The sequence below is a fragment of the Benincasa hispida genome, chromosome 9 (assembly GCF_027475165.1).
Source record: "Benincasa hispida cultivar pf3 chromosome 9, pf3_genome.v1.1, whole genome shotgun sequence".
Lineage (NCBI taxonomy): Eukaryota > Viridiplantae > Streptophyta > Magnoliopsida > Cucurbitales > Cucurbitaceae > Benincasa > Benincasa hispida.
The window spans coordinates 81,454,053-81,473,630 of NC_143486.1; the positions used below are offsets into that span (position 1 = coordinate 81,454,053).

The 19,578-nt window shown below is 36.6% G+C and overlaps 3 protein-coding genes across 3 annotated transcripts in view; 1 reads left to right on the plus strand and 2 right to left on the minus strand.

The window, feature by feature from the left end:
- LOC120085557 (DNAJ heat shock N-terminal domain-containing protein) overlaps window positions 1-8,144 on the plus strand; it is a 57,807-nt gene extending 49,663 nt beyond the window's left edge. Inside the window, exons 6-10 of the mRNA XM_039041586.2 lie at window positions 856-1,014; window positions 6,213-6,391; window positions 6,499-6,579; window positions 6,670-6,816; window positions 7,777-8,144. Of these exons, the coding sequence (XP_038897514.1) occupies window positions 856-1,014; window positions 6,213-6,391; window positions 6,499-6,579; window positions 6,670-6,816; window positions 7,777-7,887 (677 nt within the window). The 3' untranslated portion in view covers window positions 7,888-8,144. The remainder of the gene's footprint in view (window positions 1-855; window positions 1,015-6,212; window positions 6,392-6,498; window positions 6,580-6,669; window positions 6,817-7,776) is intronic.
- Window positions 8,145-12,907: 4,763 nt separating this feature from the next.
- Window positions 12,908-16,663, minus strand: LOC150034106 (uncharacterized). The gene is made up of 6 exons (XM_090317228.1): window positions 16,292-16,663; window positions 16,140-16,196; window positions 15,084-15,287; window positions 14,218-14,619; window positions 13,931-14,041; window positions 12,908-12,961 (listed from the first exon to the last, which is right to left on the minus strand). Exons 1-6 carry the CDS (start codon window positions 16,661-16,663, stop codon window positions 12,908-12,910), a joined length of 1,200 nt encoding a protein of 399 aa, XP_090173354.1.
- A 38-nt stretch (window positions 16,664-16,701) lies between these two features.
- On the minus strand, window positions 16,702-17,316 carry LOC150034107 (uncharacterized). The gene is made up of 2 exons (XM_090317229.1): window positions 17,198-17,316; window positions 16,702-17,098 (listed from the first exon to the last, which is right to left on the minus strand). Exons 1-2 carry the CDS (start codon window positions 17,314-17,316, stop codon window positions 16,702-16,704), a joined length of 516 nt encoding a protein of 171 aa, XP_090173355.1.
- Window positions 17,317-19,578: the final 2,262 nt, after the last annotated feature.

Consider the following 19,578-nt stretch of genomic DNA (forward strand, 5'->3'; position numbering starts at 1 on the left):
CTATCCCCAAACTCCCAAAATAAGGAATGACACATAATCGAGATAATAATCTCTATGGGGTTGGGGATGGGGAGTGCTCTCTATTCTGATTCCATCAAGCCTTTTTGTCATCTCTTCTTACATGCCGAAGATGGTAAAAAGACAAAATAAGACAGAAGAAAGAGATCTAGGAACGTGATTTAGAAATTCTTCATTTAAGGGAAAACGGCAGAGGAATTATAACAATCTAAAACAGAAGAAATTTGGTACTTGCAATTTGCTGAAGAAAGTTGGGATTCAGACCTGCCCTGTATTATTGTTTGATAACATAAAGCATGGATGTGAGTAGCAATGCCCAACTCATTGGTTACAATATTTCAAGGCTCCTTGCAATCTTTGTTGACAAGATCTTTTCTAGCAAAAATTGATTAGTAGCTTTGGCCTATTTGAGAGTTTCACTTTGATACGAATTGGTGTAGTGGTGAACCAACTTTCTGCAAGAGATCACTCACAATCAATCTTTGCTGACAGTTTATAGAGATAATAATGTTGACAGTCCCTTAATATGTCATGGAACAGGGTTGGACTAAACCCAATAATCAAACTAATGTCATTCGGTTTATTAGCATACATAACGATCGGTTGAGTACAAGTATGTACAAAAGGCATAGTGGAAGCATAGTATCTTACAGTATGGTTCATGTTCAATTTCATTCACCTTTCCCTCATAGTTTTTGAGTCTATTATGATTTTTATTGGAAAGAAACTGAACTTTTATTTAGAAAAATGAAGAAAATACAGAAGCATACACAAAACAAGCCCAAACTTTCAGAGTCTATTGTGATTATTTACAGTTGTCTGTGTGCTTCTTTGCAGCCTATGGAGTTGACATGTTAAACACAATTGGTTATATATATGCCAGACAGGCTGCTAAAGAGCTTGGGAAGAAGGCAATTTATTTGGGCGTGCCATTTGTTGCTGAGTGGTTTAGAAACAAAGGGCACTTCATAAAATCCCAGGTCACAGCAGCCACAGGTATTGTTTAGCTCCTTGTTTGTTTTCTGTTGTGTTTTTTTTAGTATTGTTCTGACTCAATGGTGTTACTTCAGCTACAACACTTTTTTTCTTTTTTCTTGAAACTTTTGTCATGGCTCTTCCCTTCCCCCTCAAGTATATTCAAATTAGCATGTTTCTGCAGGTCTTATCATATTTTGGCTTATTCCTTGTTTGATTAGAAACAAAAGATATGGTACATGCAAAAGCTAAAAGATTCTCCAAATCTTGGATATTTATAGCCTCATAATAAGATCTTTTCTTTTATGGCAAAATGCACCTTTGGTTAATGATGTTCGAGTTACATGTCTTTTGGGTGTTTGAGGTTTCAAAATAGTCCCTTTTATTTTAGTTTTAGAAATAGTTTTCAAAGGTCCCTCGTCATTTATTGAATAACAAAAGTATGATGTGGCGGTTTGCTAATTGTGCTATGCTAATTTGACAAAAAAAAAAAAAAAAAAAAAAAAAGTTTAATAGTATTTTGCTGGGTACTGGATTTCCCCTTCCTCCCTCCTCTCTTTCTTCTTCCTTTCTGAATCTCTGTCTTATGGGTCTCTAGAACCCTCTCTTGGTTTTCTTCCCATTACTTCTTCAAGTGATCATCTCAATCTTTCCTCCCCTGTTTTCTTCTGGACATTGAGATCTAATCTCTCCAATTGATCGTTCTACAGCCATCACCACTTCCATTTTGTCTTGTCATCCTATCCATTGTTAGGTGTAAACCAGCAAAGTTTGATCTAATCTCTCCAAACAATCGTTATTGGAAAGTAGTTGATCTAGGAGAAAGAACCTCTGTGATGTAGCCTAATGAAATAAGAGGAGAGGAATCTTCAAGAATAAAATCAAAGTCTTTATTATAAATCAAAAGTTATCAATACAAAAAGACAATTGTTCTATTTATAGAGAATTGTAAAGCAAATTAATCCTAATCCTAATTAATCAAAGAAACTAATCGAGACCTCTAATAAACCAAGGGAACTAATCATAATCCTAATCAATTAAGAAAACTGATTCTAATCCTAATCAATTAAGGATTTAACCAAGTTATCCTAATTTACTCTTAATCCTACCACATCATTCTATCCTAGGAAGCATAAATACTTATAATTGTGCAGAGAATCGGTATCAGATATGGATACGTCCAGATACGTGGTAGATACGTGTCCAATACGTGATTTGAAGCATCTAATTTTTTTTATTTTTATTTTTAATTTTTAGATACACGTATTTGCTTCCAGATACGTGAAGGGGATACGTGGGTCAATTTTTTTTTTTTTTTTTCAAATTTAAGCCCAACCATTTAAAAAGTCCAACCCACCACCTATTTTATTTTAGTGCATGTTTAGGAGTGATTTTAAAATCATCCAAAATCACTTTTTTTTCATTTTTAAAATCACTTGAAACACATTTTTAATTATTCAAAATTAATTTAGTTTTCAATTTTACATTTTTAAATGCAATTTTCATATCATCAAAATTAGTTTTGAAGAATTAAACATGTTTCACAGATTTTGAAAATGACAAAAGTGATTTCAACCATTGTAAAATCACTTCCAAACATAAAAGTCCACTTAAATTGAGCAATCCAAAACAAAATAAATTAAAAACGATAAAATATAAAAAATAAAATAAAAAACTGAAGCGTAATTAAATCTTCATTCTTCCCTTCTTTCTCACTATTTAAATCATGATTCACACCCTCTTCATCCCCAACTTCATTCTTCAATCTTCATCTTCTACTTCTTTCCTATCGTCTACTCTTGTTGCTCAACAATCACTCAACGTTACTGGATTTTTTTTTCAAGTTTTCACTCTCTTCTTAAATCTAACTTAAAATAAGTATTATAGCAATTAATTAGACATTATATATATATACACGTATCTTCAACGTATCCGTATCTTAGTTTTTTATAAATTAACGTATCGTCGTATCGTATCTATATCTGTGTTTGTGCTTCTTAGATTCTATCCCTCCCAAAAAAACCTCGTTGTCGATTTTTTTTTAAAAAAAATGAAGATTACAAAAAATAAAATAAAATAAAAATAAGCATCCTTCGTGAAAATAAGTTGAAAAACGTAAAAGAAATTCATCTTTCATGCCAATTGGATACAGATAATAGTGTGGTTCAAGGAAAAAATTGTCTAGCTGAATAACGTTGAAGATGAGTTAATTCTGTAAAAAATTTGGTTGTGGTTGGTTTGTATTTGGGCTTGATTAGTTTGAGGAAAAAAATGAAGATACCCAAAGTTGGGTCAGGTTGTGAGAATTTGGTGCCAAAATGAAGGGAACTAGTTAGAGATCGAGTTATGTATGGTTTGGGCAAAAAGACTCATCACGTTGGTGAGATCAGAGGTTCCAATTTTCTTCCTTCTCGATTTCTTTGTTTTTGCACACAACAGACACATTTCGTTTTTTTCCTTTCTTTGTAACGTTGGGGAATTCGCATGGGAACCTTAAAATTTTTTCGTTCGGGTTGTGGAAGTAATGGGTTGAAATTAATCGCACAACTTTTTCCTACAAACATGTTTATTATTAGGAGTGTGAACGAAATCCCACATTGGTTAGGGAAGGAATGGTCATGGGTATATAAGTAAGGATAGTTATCTTCATTGGTATGAGGCTTTTTGGGTGGTTCCAAAAGCAAAGCCATAAGAGTTTATATCCAAAGTGGACAATATCAAACCATTGTGTAGATAGTTAGAGGCTCATTGTCCCTAACAAGTGGTATCAGAGCATTGGTCTAAATCTAGCTGTGTGGGTGAAATCCTCATATAATGAATAAAGAAGTTTAGTGAGCCTTGTTCGTGCTCTATTTGGGTAATCTTGTGGCTTTCCCTACCTTGATAAGAGCAAGTGTGATCCGTGCCCGTGCTCGTGTACTTTGTTTGGATGTTGACTCGAGATGAATGGGATGTGCCTCTAGATAGAAGAGCAAGCTGACTGGAGATGAACTGGCGTGTCTCTAGATGAAGAGCAAGTGACCCAAAATGAACGGGACATGTTTGGGATTTAGAGCAATCTCTCATGGCTGGGAGTGGGTGGATTTGTTCGAAAGGAGACTCAAAGTGGTACTTTGTTCGAGTGGAGGATTGTTAGGAGTGCGAACAAAATCCCACATTGGTTAGGGAATGGAATGATCATGGGTATATAAGTTAGGACAATTATCTCTATTGAAATAAAGAAGGGTAGAAGAAAGAAGACAAGTTTACATGGAAAACTCTAGATCAGAGAGAAAAAACCACGATAGAAGAATTTTTATTATTTTTCCACACCTAGCATCACCACAGATACAACGTATAAATAGACGAAGGCAAACCCAAATGTAAAAAGACTAAAATGCTCTTAGGGAAAATACAACATTTTCAACACTCCCCCTCAAGTTGGGGCATATATGTCAGCGACTTGTTGACTAGAAGGAATGTAGGGAATGCAAATACTACCGCTATCCAACCTTTCTCTAATGAAGTGTCTATCGATCTCCACGTATTTAGTTCTATCATATTGCACAGGGTTGTTAGCTATACTTATAGTTGCTTTGTTATCACAATAGAGTTTCATAGTAGCGTCGTTATCTTGGTGAAGATCAGACAAGACCTTTTTCAACCATATCTCTTCATATATTCCCAGGTTTATAGCCTTGTATTCCACGTCAGCATTACTTCTAGCTACCACTCTCTGTTTCTTACTCCGCCAAGTCACGAGATTACCCCATACAAAAGTATAATATCTTGACGTTAATTTACTGTTAGTAATAGACCCTGCCCAATCGGAATCAGTGTAAGCCTCAATGCATCTTCTGTCGTGTTTCCTGAACGTTAGGCCCTTTCCTGGAGTAGATTTCAAGTATCTCAGGATTCGAATACCAGCCTCCATGTCTTTCATAAGGTGCCTCCATAAACTGAGTAACCAAAATAACAGCATAGGATATATCTGGTCTAGTATGAGACAAGTAAATTAACTTTCCTACCAGACGTTGGTACTTTTCTTTATTGATAGGAATTTCGTCAGCTGAGTCTCCTAGCTTAGCGTAGGCTTCAACAGGAGTATCAGTAGGTTTACAACCAGTCATACCCGTTTCTTTCAACAAATCAAGGGTACACTTTCGTTGACACAGAAATATTCCTTTTCTCGATCTTGCCATTTCCATCTCGAGATCTTTAATCTCAAATTCACCTGCCATTCTCTGTTTCAGTTTGATAATCTCAGTGACATCATCCCCTAACAAAACAATATCATCGACATACATGATCAGGACAGCCACCTTCCCTGATGCAGACTTCTTTGTGAATAAGGTATGATCTGAGTGTCCCTTAATGAAACCTTGGGACTTAACAAAGGTGGTGAATCTGTCAAACCAAGCTTGCGGAGACTGTTTTAATCCATATAGGGAGAGACACACGGAGCATGAGGGATCGGGCATCCTCAGGCGAGTGCCTCCTTAAAGTCACTCACCCAGACCCTACGAGAGGTGCACCGACTCCAGGTCGCCTCGTCACTCGCCTTAGATGAGCGCCTAGGGTCGCATCAAGAACACTGCTTGAAATGTCATACCATTGTGGAAATAATGAATAAAAAAAAATTGTAGATCTCTGATACCATGTTAATTTTGTATATTATTAAATAGATCAGAGTACATGATCAACTTTTTACAATAGTGAATAAATAGACACCAATATAGGGAAATACTATAAAGGAAGTAATAATTAGGAATAACTAGTTGGTCAGTCTCTGGAAGGTTGCATCCAAGGTGGTTGTTCAATGATACCATTTGGTCCTCAAAATCGGTAATAAATATAAACTCAGACATTCATCACAGGTTCACCAACCACCTCACGATGACCACCCAGATAAAAATGGAATTCCCACCAGCCAAAACCCACCTCATGGTGACCATTCAAACAAAGATGGAAATTTTCCTACCAGACGAAGGTTCCATCTTGAAAAGAGACGAGATATAATCCAGAGAGTTTCTATCTTATAGGAAATGTCATTGTTCTAGTCCTCTAGACAATAAGATTCCTTTATACTCGCTTCTGTTATTCTGATCCAAAGACGCTACAAAAGATAATATTGAAGAAGTTAATTATCTTATTGAGATTTTTCATCCTGTAGATTTCTGCTTGAAGAACCCTGAACACCAGTGTAGGTTGATTAAACTGGTTCTTTTCTGGTGCATTAGGTGCTATTGCATTGATTCAACTGCAGGAGGACATGAAAAAGCAACTTAGTGCTGAAGGAAATTATACTGAAGAAGAGCTTGAAGAGTACGTGCAATCTCATAAGAAATTGATGATTGATTCCCTCTGGAAATTGAATGTGGCCGACATTGAGGCCACTCTTTCCCGCGTCTGTCAACAGGTTGTTTTAATACATACATATATATATATTTAACTTTTTTCCCTCTGTTGATCAAGAACAGTTATATTCTAAGGTCTCTTGTTAGTAATGATAATAAATTGTTTTAGGTTCTTCAAGACAACAACGTCAAGAAGGAGGAGCTCCGTGCAAGGGCGAAGGGATTGAAAACTCTTGGTAAAATTTTCCAGGTATTGTTCTATATTAATTCTCCATAAGATATTTTGGCCATGACTTGTTCCCTGAGTGGTTATTATTTCAAAATTTGTATGTCGATTAAGAGGGTTAAGTCAACCAATGGGAATGAGAGTGAACCGGTAGTAAAAGGTTCAGTAGACAAACTGAATGGAAGTGAACCAAGCCATGATGCTTCCCCAATTTCAACATTGAAATCTTCCGGCTACGAAGAAACATCTTTTGCAACGCAGGTACTCATGCTTCTATTTCTTTATATCTTCTAAATTTTTGTTTGAGTTTAACCCTTTCGATTTTTTGGTTGTAAGAATTGAATGAAACTTATCTAACGTCTCCATTCTTCAGCATAGATATGTAGGAAAATAGTATATTATTGAGAAGTGAATATGTAAAGTAGCAAACATTGAGTACGATAGGATGAATTTATGCATACCTCACGTAGCTCCTTCCTTGATAATGTTCATAATATTTAATAGTATTTCTCGTACCATTGTTGCAATTAATTAAATATTAACAATGACTTGAACACGTTGGCTTGTTTCTGAATGTTTATCGGTGGTAGTATTTGAGATGCCTTTAAGGCTAAAATAGTGTATTTTCGATATTTAGAGAAAATTTCAATTTCTTTTTTCAAAATGAAAAAGTTACAATCCTACACAAAGCTCTTCTCGATCTATTTTGTATTTACATATATAAGTATTGAAACGTGAGTCTTGGTTGTTGCCTACTACAGTTTTGTTGATAACTCATCTTCTCCCTTTGTGATGCTTTTGCGGTAAGATAATTTCAATCTATTCCTGTAATACTCATTAACAGATTTAATTAACATCATTGCGAATAACTGGAATTGCTACGTTTTTTAATATTTGCTCTACTTTCAATAATTTACGGGGTTAATATAGATGTATAATAAAATATATATATATAATTCAAGTAATGGAATTTGCATTGCGATAAGGACAAAATCAATTTTTAATTATAAAAAAATCGGAGCCTATAGCGTAATAATTCTATTAGTTTCCAGTGGAAATTGCACTTAATATAATGCCCGGATTAGTCTGATGTTCCTTTTACATCGTAACCAATCTTGTTTGGTGCTCTAACCTTTAACTTCTTTCCGTTTTAATAGTCCGACTTTGTGGATTACCCTTTTCCTTTCTTTCATTCTTAAAATTAAAACAATTGTACTACAGAGTCCCTATGTGGAGGCTCCCAATTTTGCAGGTGCACACTTTAATAACTATTTCCCGAGGCCAACACCGCCTCCAGGTGCACAAAGACATCCGTCGTCCAGCAGGGATTGAGTGGGTTTGTATGTATTGTGTAGGATATTATCTTGTATTTGTAAGGCTATAGATAATGGTTGTATGTGTGGATAACCTTGCTAGAAAGCAGCTGCCATTCCTTTACTCGGGGGATGTGTGTCGTGAATATGTATTTAACAGAACAGACTAATGGCTGTAGTCGGAACTTTTCATCATTCTGGCTGGCTGTGTTCACCGTTGGCCGCTTGGTGGTGATTCTCGAACCCTTTATTACATTGGAGTGTGTTTTCGTTGCACCAGTCGGTCACCACGTGCCCCTTTTCATTGTAGGCTCTTTCATAATTCTTTAAATGTGGTTGGACTTGAACCTGGATCACACCATTTCTTAATTAATGGGGTCGGGTGTATTTTATGTTTTCAGGTTTATTGAATTCAGTCTATGTGCTTGGCAGAAAATTCAAATTTTGTTTCTTCTTTGAATTTTATTATGCAGATAGTAGAAATTTTGGAAACAATATTTTTATATTTTATTATATCTAGATTTTGAATTTTAAATTTTAAATTTTAAATTACAAAATTATATTAAATAAAGATAAAAACATTGAAACACAATATATCATAAACTTTAAAAAATGAACTATGTAATGTATAAAATGATAATTATATAAATTTTTAATATAAATCATATTCATAAATTAATTAATAATAGTTTATTATCAACTAAATATTAATAACTACGACTAGTTTTGTAATTTATAAATATATAGTATCAAATGCATTTTAAACTATTGTTTCAATTACAATTTTAAATCTGCTATCGAACACATGAAAACGTAGACATATCCTAAAATTTCCTCTTCAATTCTACATTTCACATTCACAAGGAAAAATGCTACTTTTACGGGTACGATTTGTACTTCATGTTTGGTTATGAAATTAGAGCTTATATTGGTATTTATATTTGTAATGAAATAAGGGTTGTATCCTATACTTTTTGGAGAATGAATTTCTTATCATTTAATTAGATAAAAGGTACATATATACAGGAGAATGAGAAACTTTAATCTAGGATATACAAAATTACAATAAAGGACAACTGTACATATTAATTTAAATATAACACTCCCTCAAACTAGAGCAAGTATATCAATCATGCCTAGCTTGTTACATAAATTGCTTATTCTTGCTCCATTTCTAGCTTTGGTAAATATATCTCCAATTGTTCTCAAGTCTTTATATAGTCTATAAATTTCAACCATTGTATTTTTCCGCGAACAAAGTGACAATCCTCTTCAATATGTTTAGTTCGTTCATGAAACACTTGATATGATGCAATGTGAATTGTAACTTGACTCACCATAATTTAGTTGGCACGGTTACACAGAAATCCATCTCATATAAAATTGGTGTATACATAATTTTACACACGGATTGTGCCATAGCTATATATTCTGACTCAACATTTGAAAGCGAAACTACATTCTGTTTCTTACTTTTTCATGACATTAGGTTTCCTTCTACAAAAATACAATATCTAGAGGTTGATCTCCTATCCTCTTGAGATCCAGCCCAATTAGCATCTGAAAAACATTCAACCCTTGTATGACTATGATCTTTGTATAAGATCCCACATCTAGGTACAATTTTTAGGTAATATAGAATTTGTTCTACTGCAGCCCAATGATCCGTTGTAGGAGAAGATATAAACTGACTTACAGTACTTACAGAGTAAGTAATATTTGGTTGTGTCACTATTAAATAGTTCAACTTTCCAACTAATCTTCTATATCTCTCAGGGTCTTCAAATAATTCTTCTTCTCTAGCAAGTTACAAATTCGATATCATCGGAGTATTACATGGTTTGATTCCTAATTTTTCAGTCTCAGACAACAAATCAAGTACATATTTTCGTTGTGACAGATAAATACCTTTCTTGCCTCTTATTACTTCAATACCCAAGAAATACTTCAATTGTCTAAATTGATCCTAGAGAAAAGTCTTGAGAGAAGATATACCTGATATATCATTTCCAGTGATAAGATATCGTCAACATACACAACAAGCAAAGTAATACTATTATCAGACCGTCGATAGAATACGGAATGATCAGAATCAATGTCAACTCTACCTACTTGCACGTAGTAATAACTAAATACTGTCATACCTTATGTATTATGGCCCGGATACCTTCTCAATCTTACTGCCCTTCAGTATTGGGTTCATCATAATTATCAACAAATCTTACTCATTAAAACATGTATAAAAGCATAGTAACATGAAACATATGCTTTAACATCCTTATCATAAAATCATATACTTCTAATGCATGTTAGTAACATAAAGTAAATAAATTCTTGCACATGCTTTGATAACTTCTTTAAACTAAGTCATACATTAATAGGCACTTTAAAATCAATTTGTTTGGAACTATCTTAAGCATCTTTATAAATAAAGCTAGCATGAGTCTGAACTTTTAAGTAAAAGATGAATTTACTAAAATTTTTGAAAAACACTTAATTTTGTCACTCTGTTAGGAATGATGTCCTAATTATCTCGGAGTCTTGTTGTTTGTAATTATACACAATGTTTTATGAATAAAATAACTGTTATTTCATTTTGGCATTTGCTCATATCCAATAAACAAAGCTCCATGGTTATCTTATGTAAACTTAAGCATGTATATGTGATATACAAGTGGATCATGCCTTAAGTGATAACCTAAATTGGTATGTAGTATTAAGGATTAAGATGGGATACTTGATCCTGGTGACACTATGGATACGACCCGCTTTGTAAAGGTTTTCAAGTATTGTAAACTACTACAGATGGTAGATCCTGACCATTCATGCGGAGACATACGAGCAGGGGTGTCCTGCCTTTGAGGGCAGTCCTTTGATTAGTATGGGTGAGAGTGGCTAGATTGCTAACTTAACATACCTACCTTTTTGGGGACTTGTCTGATCTGGGAGCTGGGAACTCAATACACAAGATAAAATTCACTCATTTCCCGAAGTAGGGATAAGTAGAGAGATTGCTCCCTTAAGGGCTGATTCTGGGGCTTGAACATAGTGGCCACAATTTCTCCTTGGAAGAGAGGACTCAGTCATAATAGGACTATGACTTATGTTCATTAGGGGGGTCATTGGTACTTAAGGAGTTAGATGTAACTATAGGGGCATAACGGTTATTAGTCGAGTTGTACTTACGAGCGATCTATGAAGGGTTGTCGCACTATTGATTGGTTAAGATGGACATATAATATATCTGTGGTAAGGAGAGTTCAACTGTCGGTCTTTAGTGGAGTGCCTGGCAGTTAATGGATGGTGGATCCCGTGACTAAAGAGTTTAGTCAGTTATTCACGTACAGTTGGAGCTTCAAGCTACAGGTCCATAAGGTCCCCTTAGTAGCTCATGGATTCAGTTGAGGATTAGTTCTTGGTGTTGATTTGAAATGTTCAAATTGACAAGAGGTAATTTCGTTTATATATGATATGATCGGTATGATGTATGAGATATATCTAGTGGAGGATTAATGTAAATGAGATTTACATTAAGTACCATGGAATAGAAAAAGAGCTATGGTTTATATGTTTCATTAGATGAAATATTAAAACTATAGGTTATAAATATAGTATGATAAGTTAGTTATCATTTATATTTATAATAATATTAATTATTGGATAATTATATCTTTTTCTCTAATAATCAATTGAGTGGGAGGTTATTGGTGGTTTCATGGTAACCATGAGATAAAAGGAAAAATCTTTTCCTAATTTTAGTAGGTTTTGTAAAAAGCTTGAGATTTTGTGAATTAGAGATTTCCTCTCTAAAAAATATTCTCACGGAAGTTGTCAAGTAAATAAGATTTACTAAGCGACAGCTTGGATAAGGTAAACAATCGTGGAGTGTTTGTAGGCGACAGACACTTAGCTAAGCGATGAGCTAAACGATCGCATAGCTTTTGCTAGACGATTGGGCATCGACCTATACGATAGGTTCTGCCATCTCCCACTTTCTCAATCATTTACACGATTGTGTTTCCTCCGTCTTCTGCCTCAAACCAAGTCCACATAGAGCCCACCATCTGGGTTCTCACACCGAGGATACCAAGGTAGCCTTCTTGGTGGTGTCATACTCAACTCAATACTGTTGAGGTTCTGTGGAGACCATTCGTGTTGTTTGGGGTCTTCGTGACTTAGACTATCGTTGAGTTCGAGTGTGCGGTGTTCGTGCAGTGTAGCGGTCGTGTTGGACGAGCGTTCGGGTATTGCTGTGTTCGAGCGTTTGTGATCAAGGAGCTTGGCGATGAGTCTACAAAAGTGTGTAGCTTTTGTCCTTGATCTTATGTATTATCATGTTGTAATTTCTGTAATTAATGCATAACCATATGTTTCTGTTTGAGATTGTACTTGTAAAGTTCATATACTATTGTAATTAGGAATGATCTTTCTGCTGCTCATTGAAATTCTCGTATTCGATTTCCTTCACCCTCGTGAGACTAACTCACATAAACAAGCTTAACATTCAACTTAGTACATCATCCTTCAGCTTAACGCATACCTTCCTTTTACGTTCAACACTTAAGAATTTTTTTGAGTTATAAAGCTTAGTTATGCGGAAAACAATGCCTCACTAGGTGTCAACGCATGCCCATGCGCCTACTCAGTCGCATGCCACCATCGTATCACCTTAGCACCAACGTGTGCCCTATCACCCACAGTGCAACCCTTGCGCCCACGCCTCGCATGCACACTAATGCAATGTCTCATGTCAACTTTCCCTTTCGCATGCCTGCAACTTACCGATTGAGTTGCTTGCTTGCTCGACGATGGTAGTTGTCTGCTTCTTTAAACCAAAATTTCATATTCATATTTGAGCTCAAATAACTTATTTTCCAGACCTTTTCTTCGATAATTTTCTTCTACAAACTTGTTTAAAAATATCTTAACTTGCTTACCTTAAAATTTAAGCTTCAAATTCCTCGTGGTCTGGTTGGAATCCTTCGATCTCTACTTTTGCCCTGGATTCATCTAAAAACCTAACATTCTTGAAGAATTCTTCAGATTTCAACTTGAACCTCTAAGAATTTCTTCTCAGCACCCAGGGCCATCAACTACACTCATAAATCGTTCAAATGGCTATAGAGTCATCTCTTTTGTACAAGTAGACTGCTCAAACCGACCCTTTGAATCAAGACCTTCTTTTTATACTTGGAACTACATGCCCCCTTCAAATCTTAGGTTGCCATCTCATCCACTAAGTGGGTTTAATTCTCCTAACCTTGATAGCTGGCCCACAACTGGTCATTTAAGTTGGTGATTAAGCTGAGAACTCCCTCTAATCCAACACATGGTTCCTCAATTCATCGCAAGGCACACTTGGTGCTCACAACTGACTGGTTAGCGCATACCTTGGCGCCTCTTGCACCCATCGCCTTGTCCCTTAATCATCGTATAACTTCCTCACACATAGCCCTTCGCCTAGCCAACGCACATTACAGACCCATCGCCAAGGCAACTTGCCACGTTGCATGCATCCATGCCCATCTAACCTCAACATAAGGCTTGGTCATCGCATAGCTCATGCCCAATGCAAGGAAATCCCTTCGACCAACACTTAGCCGTCTACTCCTTGCCTCACGCCCAACATGTGCTCAACTATCCTCAAGATGCTTAGGCTGTCGCATGCCTCAACAAACCTTCAATGCAAGGCTTTCTTACTTAGCCAAATTTCCTTCCTTCTTTTAACCATACATACTTACACTTTAACATCCGAGAGCCTAAATATTCCACACTTAGAATATTTTCCTTCTTCTTCTATCCTTCTCAAGCTTCTTCCTTATAACATAATATTAACTCATTTTTAAACTTAATTAACATGCTTAAGTAGGGAAAATAGGGTTTGGGGTTTACAATTTACCTCCCTCTTATGAAATTTTGTCCTAAAAATTTACTTCAAGTCCATCAACTGAATAAATGAGGGTATCTACTCCTCATTTTCTCTTTAGTCTCTCGAATGGTTCTTCAACTCCATGATTCTTCCATAATACCTTTACTAAAGGTATCGTCTTGTTCCTCAGTACCTGCTTCTTTCTATCAAGAATCTCTATTGGTTCCTTTTGATAATCCAAAATTTCCTTTAACTGTGCTGGTTGTTCTGGCAACGCATAAGCAGGATCTGGTACATACTTCCTCTACATCAACACATGGAAGACATCATGTATACAAGATAGTTCTGAAGGTAAATCTAACCTATAAGCCGTTATACCAACTCGCTCCACTATCTCATAAGGTCTAATATACCTTGGACTCAAGTTTCCTTTCTTGTCAAACCTTATATTCCTTTCCAGGGGGATAACTTATGGAATACCTGATCATTTATCTCAAACTCCAATTCCCTTCTTTGTTTGTCAGCATAACTCTTTTGCCTATCTTGGGCTATCTTTAGGTTTTCCCTGATTAGCTTAACATTATTTGATGTCTGTTGTACAAGTTCTGGGCCTATCAATTTTCTTTCTCCAACCTCGTTCCAACACACAGGTGTTCTGCAAGGTCTTCCATACAAAACTTTGTATGGAGCCATTCCAATACTAGAATGATAACTATTATTATATGAAAATTCGATCAATGACAAATGCATATCCAAATTTTCTTTAAATTGTAATGCACATGATCTTAGCATGTCTTCTAACGTCTGTATCGTCCTCTCTGACCGACCACCTATTTGAGGATGGAAAACTATATTGAAATGTAGCTTAGTACCTAAAGCTTTCTGTAAACTAGACCAGAAATTTAAAGTAAACCTCAGATCTCGATCTAACACTATCGATACTGGAGTTCCAAACTGGCTTACTATCCTATCAACATACAACTTGGCCAATTTATCTAGGGTAAAAGTGATCTTCTCTGGTAAGAACTTAGTGGCCTTAGTCAGTCTATCAACAATTACCCAAATTCCATCATAACCCGATGCCGTTTTAGGTAAGCCAAATAGGAAATCCATCATAATGTGCTCCCACTTCCATTATGGCACTAGGAGTGGATTAAGCAATCCTGCTGGCCTCTGCCGCTCAGGCTTTACCAGCTAATATATCAAACACTTATCAATGAACTCTACTATCTTTCTTTTCATGCCAGGCCACCAGTACGACTTCTTTAACGTTCTATACATCTTTGTACTGCCTGGATGAATAACATAAGTTGAACTGTGTGTTTCTTCGCATTTGGCACACATACCCTGCCATCCTTGAGTAAAACTCCATTTGTTCGCTCATAATCTATCCTCTGTCTCTTACCTACCTCTTCAGCTATCCTTTGGAGATTAGAATCTCCTAATTGCTCACGTAGAATATCATCAACTAAGGTAGGTTGTACCTGAAATGAAGCTAACAAACTTCTTACTTGGTTCACTACTAACACAACATCAACATTCTTCAACTCCTACAACAATAAACCTCGTACTGAACAGAGAGTAGCTCTTGTCGTTCCTGACTTCTTGCTTAGGGCATCGACCACTAATTTGCTTTCCCTTGATGGTACTTAATAGTACAATCATAATCCTTGATCAGTTCTAACCATCTCCTTTGTCTCAAGTTCAACTCCTTCTGATCAATATTATACTTTAAACTTTTATGATAAGTGAATATGTGGCAACGCTTACCAAGCAAGTAATGCCTCTACAACTTCAAGGCTAATACTACTGCTGCTGTTCAGCTCCTTCTGATCAATATTATACTTTAAACTTTTATGATAAGTGAATATGTGGCAACGCTCACCAAGCAAGTAATGCCTTCACAACTTCAAGGCTAATATTACTGCTGCTAATTCTAGATCATGAGTAGGGTAATTACACTCATGCTTTTTCAACAATCGGGAGGCATAGGCTACCGCTCTACCTTCTTAAACTAAAACATATCCTAGTCCCAGCTGGGACACATCACAATAAATCTCAAAGTCCTTACCTGGAATAGGAAATGTAAGTATTGGTGTAGACACTAGTATCCACTTCAACTCTTCGAAACTATGTTCATATTTTGCCAACCATTCAAACTTCACATCTTTCCTAGTTAGACTAGTCAATGGAAGGGCTAACCTGGAAAAGCCTTCCATAAATCACTTGTAGTAACTTGCTTATCCAAGGAAACTACGTACCTCAGATACTATTATAGGTCACTCCCAGTTTACTATCGCTTCTGTCATCTGGGGATCTATAGTAACTTCTACTGTAGATGCTACATGCCTAGAAATATAACTTGATCTAACCAGAAATCACACTTACTAAACTTAGCATACAACTTCTTTTCTCGCAACATCTGAAGCACCATCCTCAGATGTTCCACATGCTTTTCCCTACTACTGGAATATACTAAGATGTCGTCAATGAAAACAATCATAAACTGATACAGATAGGGATGAAATATTCGATTCATTAAGTCCATAAATACCACAGGGGCATTCGTCAAACCAAATGGCATTATTAGGAACTCATAGTGCCCATATTTGGTTCTAAAGGTAGTCTTAGGAACATCTACTTCTTTTACCTTTAACTGATGGTTTCCTGATCTCAAGTCTATCGTAGAGAACACCATGGCTCCCTTTAACTGATCAAAGAGATCATCTATGCGAGGTAAAGGATACTTATTCCTGATCTTCACCTTATTCAACTGCCTATAATCTATATACGACCTGAGAGTGTCGTCCTTCTTCTTCACAAATAAGACTGGCGCTCCCCAGGGTGAAACATTGGGTCTAATGTACCCCTTATCAACTAACTCCTGTAGCTGCACCTTCAACTCTTTTAACTTAACTGGTGCCATCCTGTATGATGCTTGGGAAATAGGTGTTGTACCTGGAATTAGGTCAATAGTAAACTCGACTTCCCTGTCAGTGACAATTCTAACAACTCTTCAGTGAACACATTAAAAAACTCCTGCACAATCGACACATCTTTAGGCTTCAACTTCTTGACCTGTGAAATAATCACATATGCCAGATAGGCAACACATCTTTTGTCCAACAACTTCCTAGCTTTAGTTGCTGATATCAAACTGTTAGGGAGAAGTCTTTTGCTTCCTACAAACAATATTTTATGTTCTTCTGGCCTTCTAAACACTACCTCCCTCTTAAAAAAATCAACAAAGGCATAATACCTACTGAGGAATTCCATGCCTAAAGTAGCATCAAACCCAAGTAATTCTAATGGAATCAAATCAACCCATAAACTCTGGTTGTCAATGACTACCTCACAGTTCCTATAATATTCTCACACTACAAGTATGTATCTAATAGGTGTAGAAATAAACAACTCATCAAGCATGCTTTCAAGCATCCTATCTATATGCAATGCATACATGTTGGATATGAATGAATGTGTAGCACCAGGATCTAGTAATACATAAGCAGACTGGTTACATAGAGTTACTTTACCAGTCACGACATATGGCGCCTCTTTCGCCTCTTGGTGGGTCATTGCAGACACTTTACCCTATTACTGAGGTCGTCCTATTACTCCTTTTTGCTTAGCTCCACTGTAACCCTCACCTCTGGCTCCAGTTGCTTTTGACTGATCCACTGTTTGAGAAATCACCTTCTATTCTGCCTGAGCTTCATGATCTAATTAAGGACATTCTCTCTTGAAATGGTCTGTCTATCCACACTAGAAACAGATATTCCTTCCACTATAACACGCCTTTAAATGACGCTTGCCACAGTTTACACATAAGGGTTTCTTACCTGTACTAGCTATGGACTCACCAGAATGCCCCATCCTTAATCTACAACTAAATCAGCTGTAGGTCTCGATCTCTTCCTGTTCGAACCCTGCTGGCTCCCAGCCCACTGTCATCTCTTAGATGACTGTTTAGAGAAATTAGGCCTAAAATTCTTACCTCTCGATTCTGCTGGAGCTCTTTGTTGCTCCTATTTTCTTTTCTGTACTTGATCTACATCAGCTGAGCTTCTCTCGACTCTAATAGCTGTCTCCACTAACTGAGTTAAATCCATCAAGTTAGCTATAGAAGTGACTAGAGTATGAATTTCTTTCTTCAAACCATTCTCGAACCTTCTACATCTATTTTTCTCTTCCGCTATAATCATCATAAAAACTTACTCATTAAAACGTGTATAAAAGCATAGTAACATGAAACATATGCTTTAACATCCTTATCATAAAATCATTAACTTCTAATGCATGCTAGTAACATAAAGTATATAAATTCTTGAACATACTTTCGTAACTTCTTTAAACTAAGTCATGCGTTAAGTAAAACATGAATTTATCAAAACATTGAAAAACACACTTAGTTTTGTCACTCACAGCCTTGGGCATCCTTCCAAGGGTTGATAAGCTTTCCCTATTGGCGTTAACCCTGTGGAAATGATAAACATGTTTGGTTGATGCTATTAGTCCCCTTGTGAGACTAACTCACATAAACAAGCTTAACATTCAACTTAGTACATCATCCTTCAGCTCAACGCATACTTTCCTTATGCGTTCAAATTTAAGAATTTTATTGAGTTATAAAGCTTAGCTATGCGGCCAACAATGCCTCACTAGGTGTCAACGCATACCCATGCGCCCACTCAGTCGCATGCCACCATCGCATCACCTTAACACCAACACACGTCCTATCACTCACAGCGCAACCCTTGTGCCCACGCCTCGTGTCCATACTAGCGCAATGTCTCGCATCAACCTTCTCTTGTGCATGCCTGCAGCTTGCCGATTGAGCTGCTTGCTTGCTCAACAGTTGCAGTTGCCTACTTATTTAAACCAAAATTCCATATTCATCTTTGAGCTTGAATAACTTATGTAGTAGACTTTTTTTTTTTTGGATATTTTCCTTCTACAAAATTGTTTAAAAATGTCTTAAGTTACTTACCTTAAATTTTAGCTTCAAATTCTTGTGGTCTGGTTGAAATCCTTTGATATCTACTTCTGACCCAGATTCATTTGAGAACCTGACCTTCTTGAAGAATCCTTCAGCTTTCAACTTGAATCTTCAAGAATTTCTTCTCAGTAGCCTAGGGCCATCAACTACACTCATCAATCATTCAAATGGCTCCAGAATCACCTCCTTTTCACAAGTAGACTGCTCAAACCGACTCTTTGAATTAAGGCCTCCTTTTTATACTGTGAACTGCATGTCCCCCTTTAAACCTTAGGCTGTCATCTCACCCACTAAGTGGGTTTGATTCTCCTAACCTTGATAGCTGGCCCACAGTTGGCTCACTTAAATCGGTGATTAAGTTGAGAACTCCCTCTAATCCAACGCATGTTTCCTCAATTCATTCCAAGGCACACTCAGTGCTCACAACTAACTAGTCAGCGCATACCTTGGTGCCTCTTGCACCCATCACCTTGTCCCATAGTCATCGCATAGCTTCCTCGCATGTAACCCTTTGCCTAGCCAACACACATTATAGCATCATCACATAGGCGCCTTTCCATGCCGCGTGCATCTATGTCCATCTAACCTCAACATAAGGCTTGGCCATTGAATTGCTCATGCCCAACGCAAGGAAATCCATTCGACCACCACTTAGTTGTCTACTCCTTGCCTTATGCCCAACATGCACTCAACTATCCTCAAGATGCTGAGGTTGCTGCATGCCTTAACAAAACCTTTAAAGCAAGGCTTCCTTACTTAGCCAAATTTCCTTCTTTCTTTTAAACATACATACTTACACTTTAACATCCGAGAATGTGTTAGAGTATATTAATGTGTAGCGA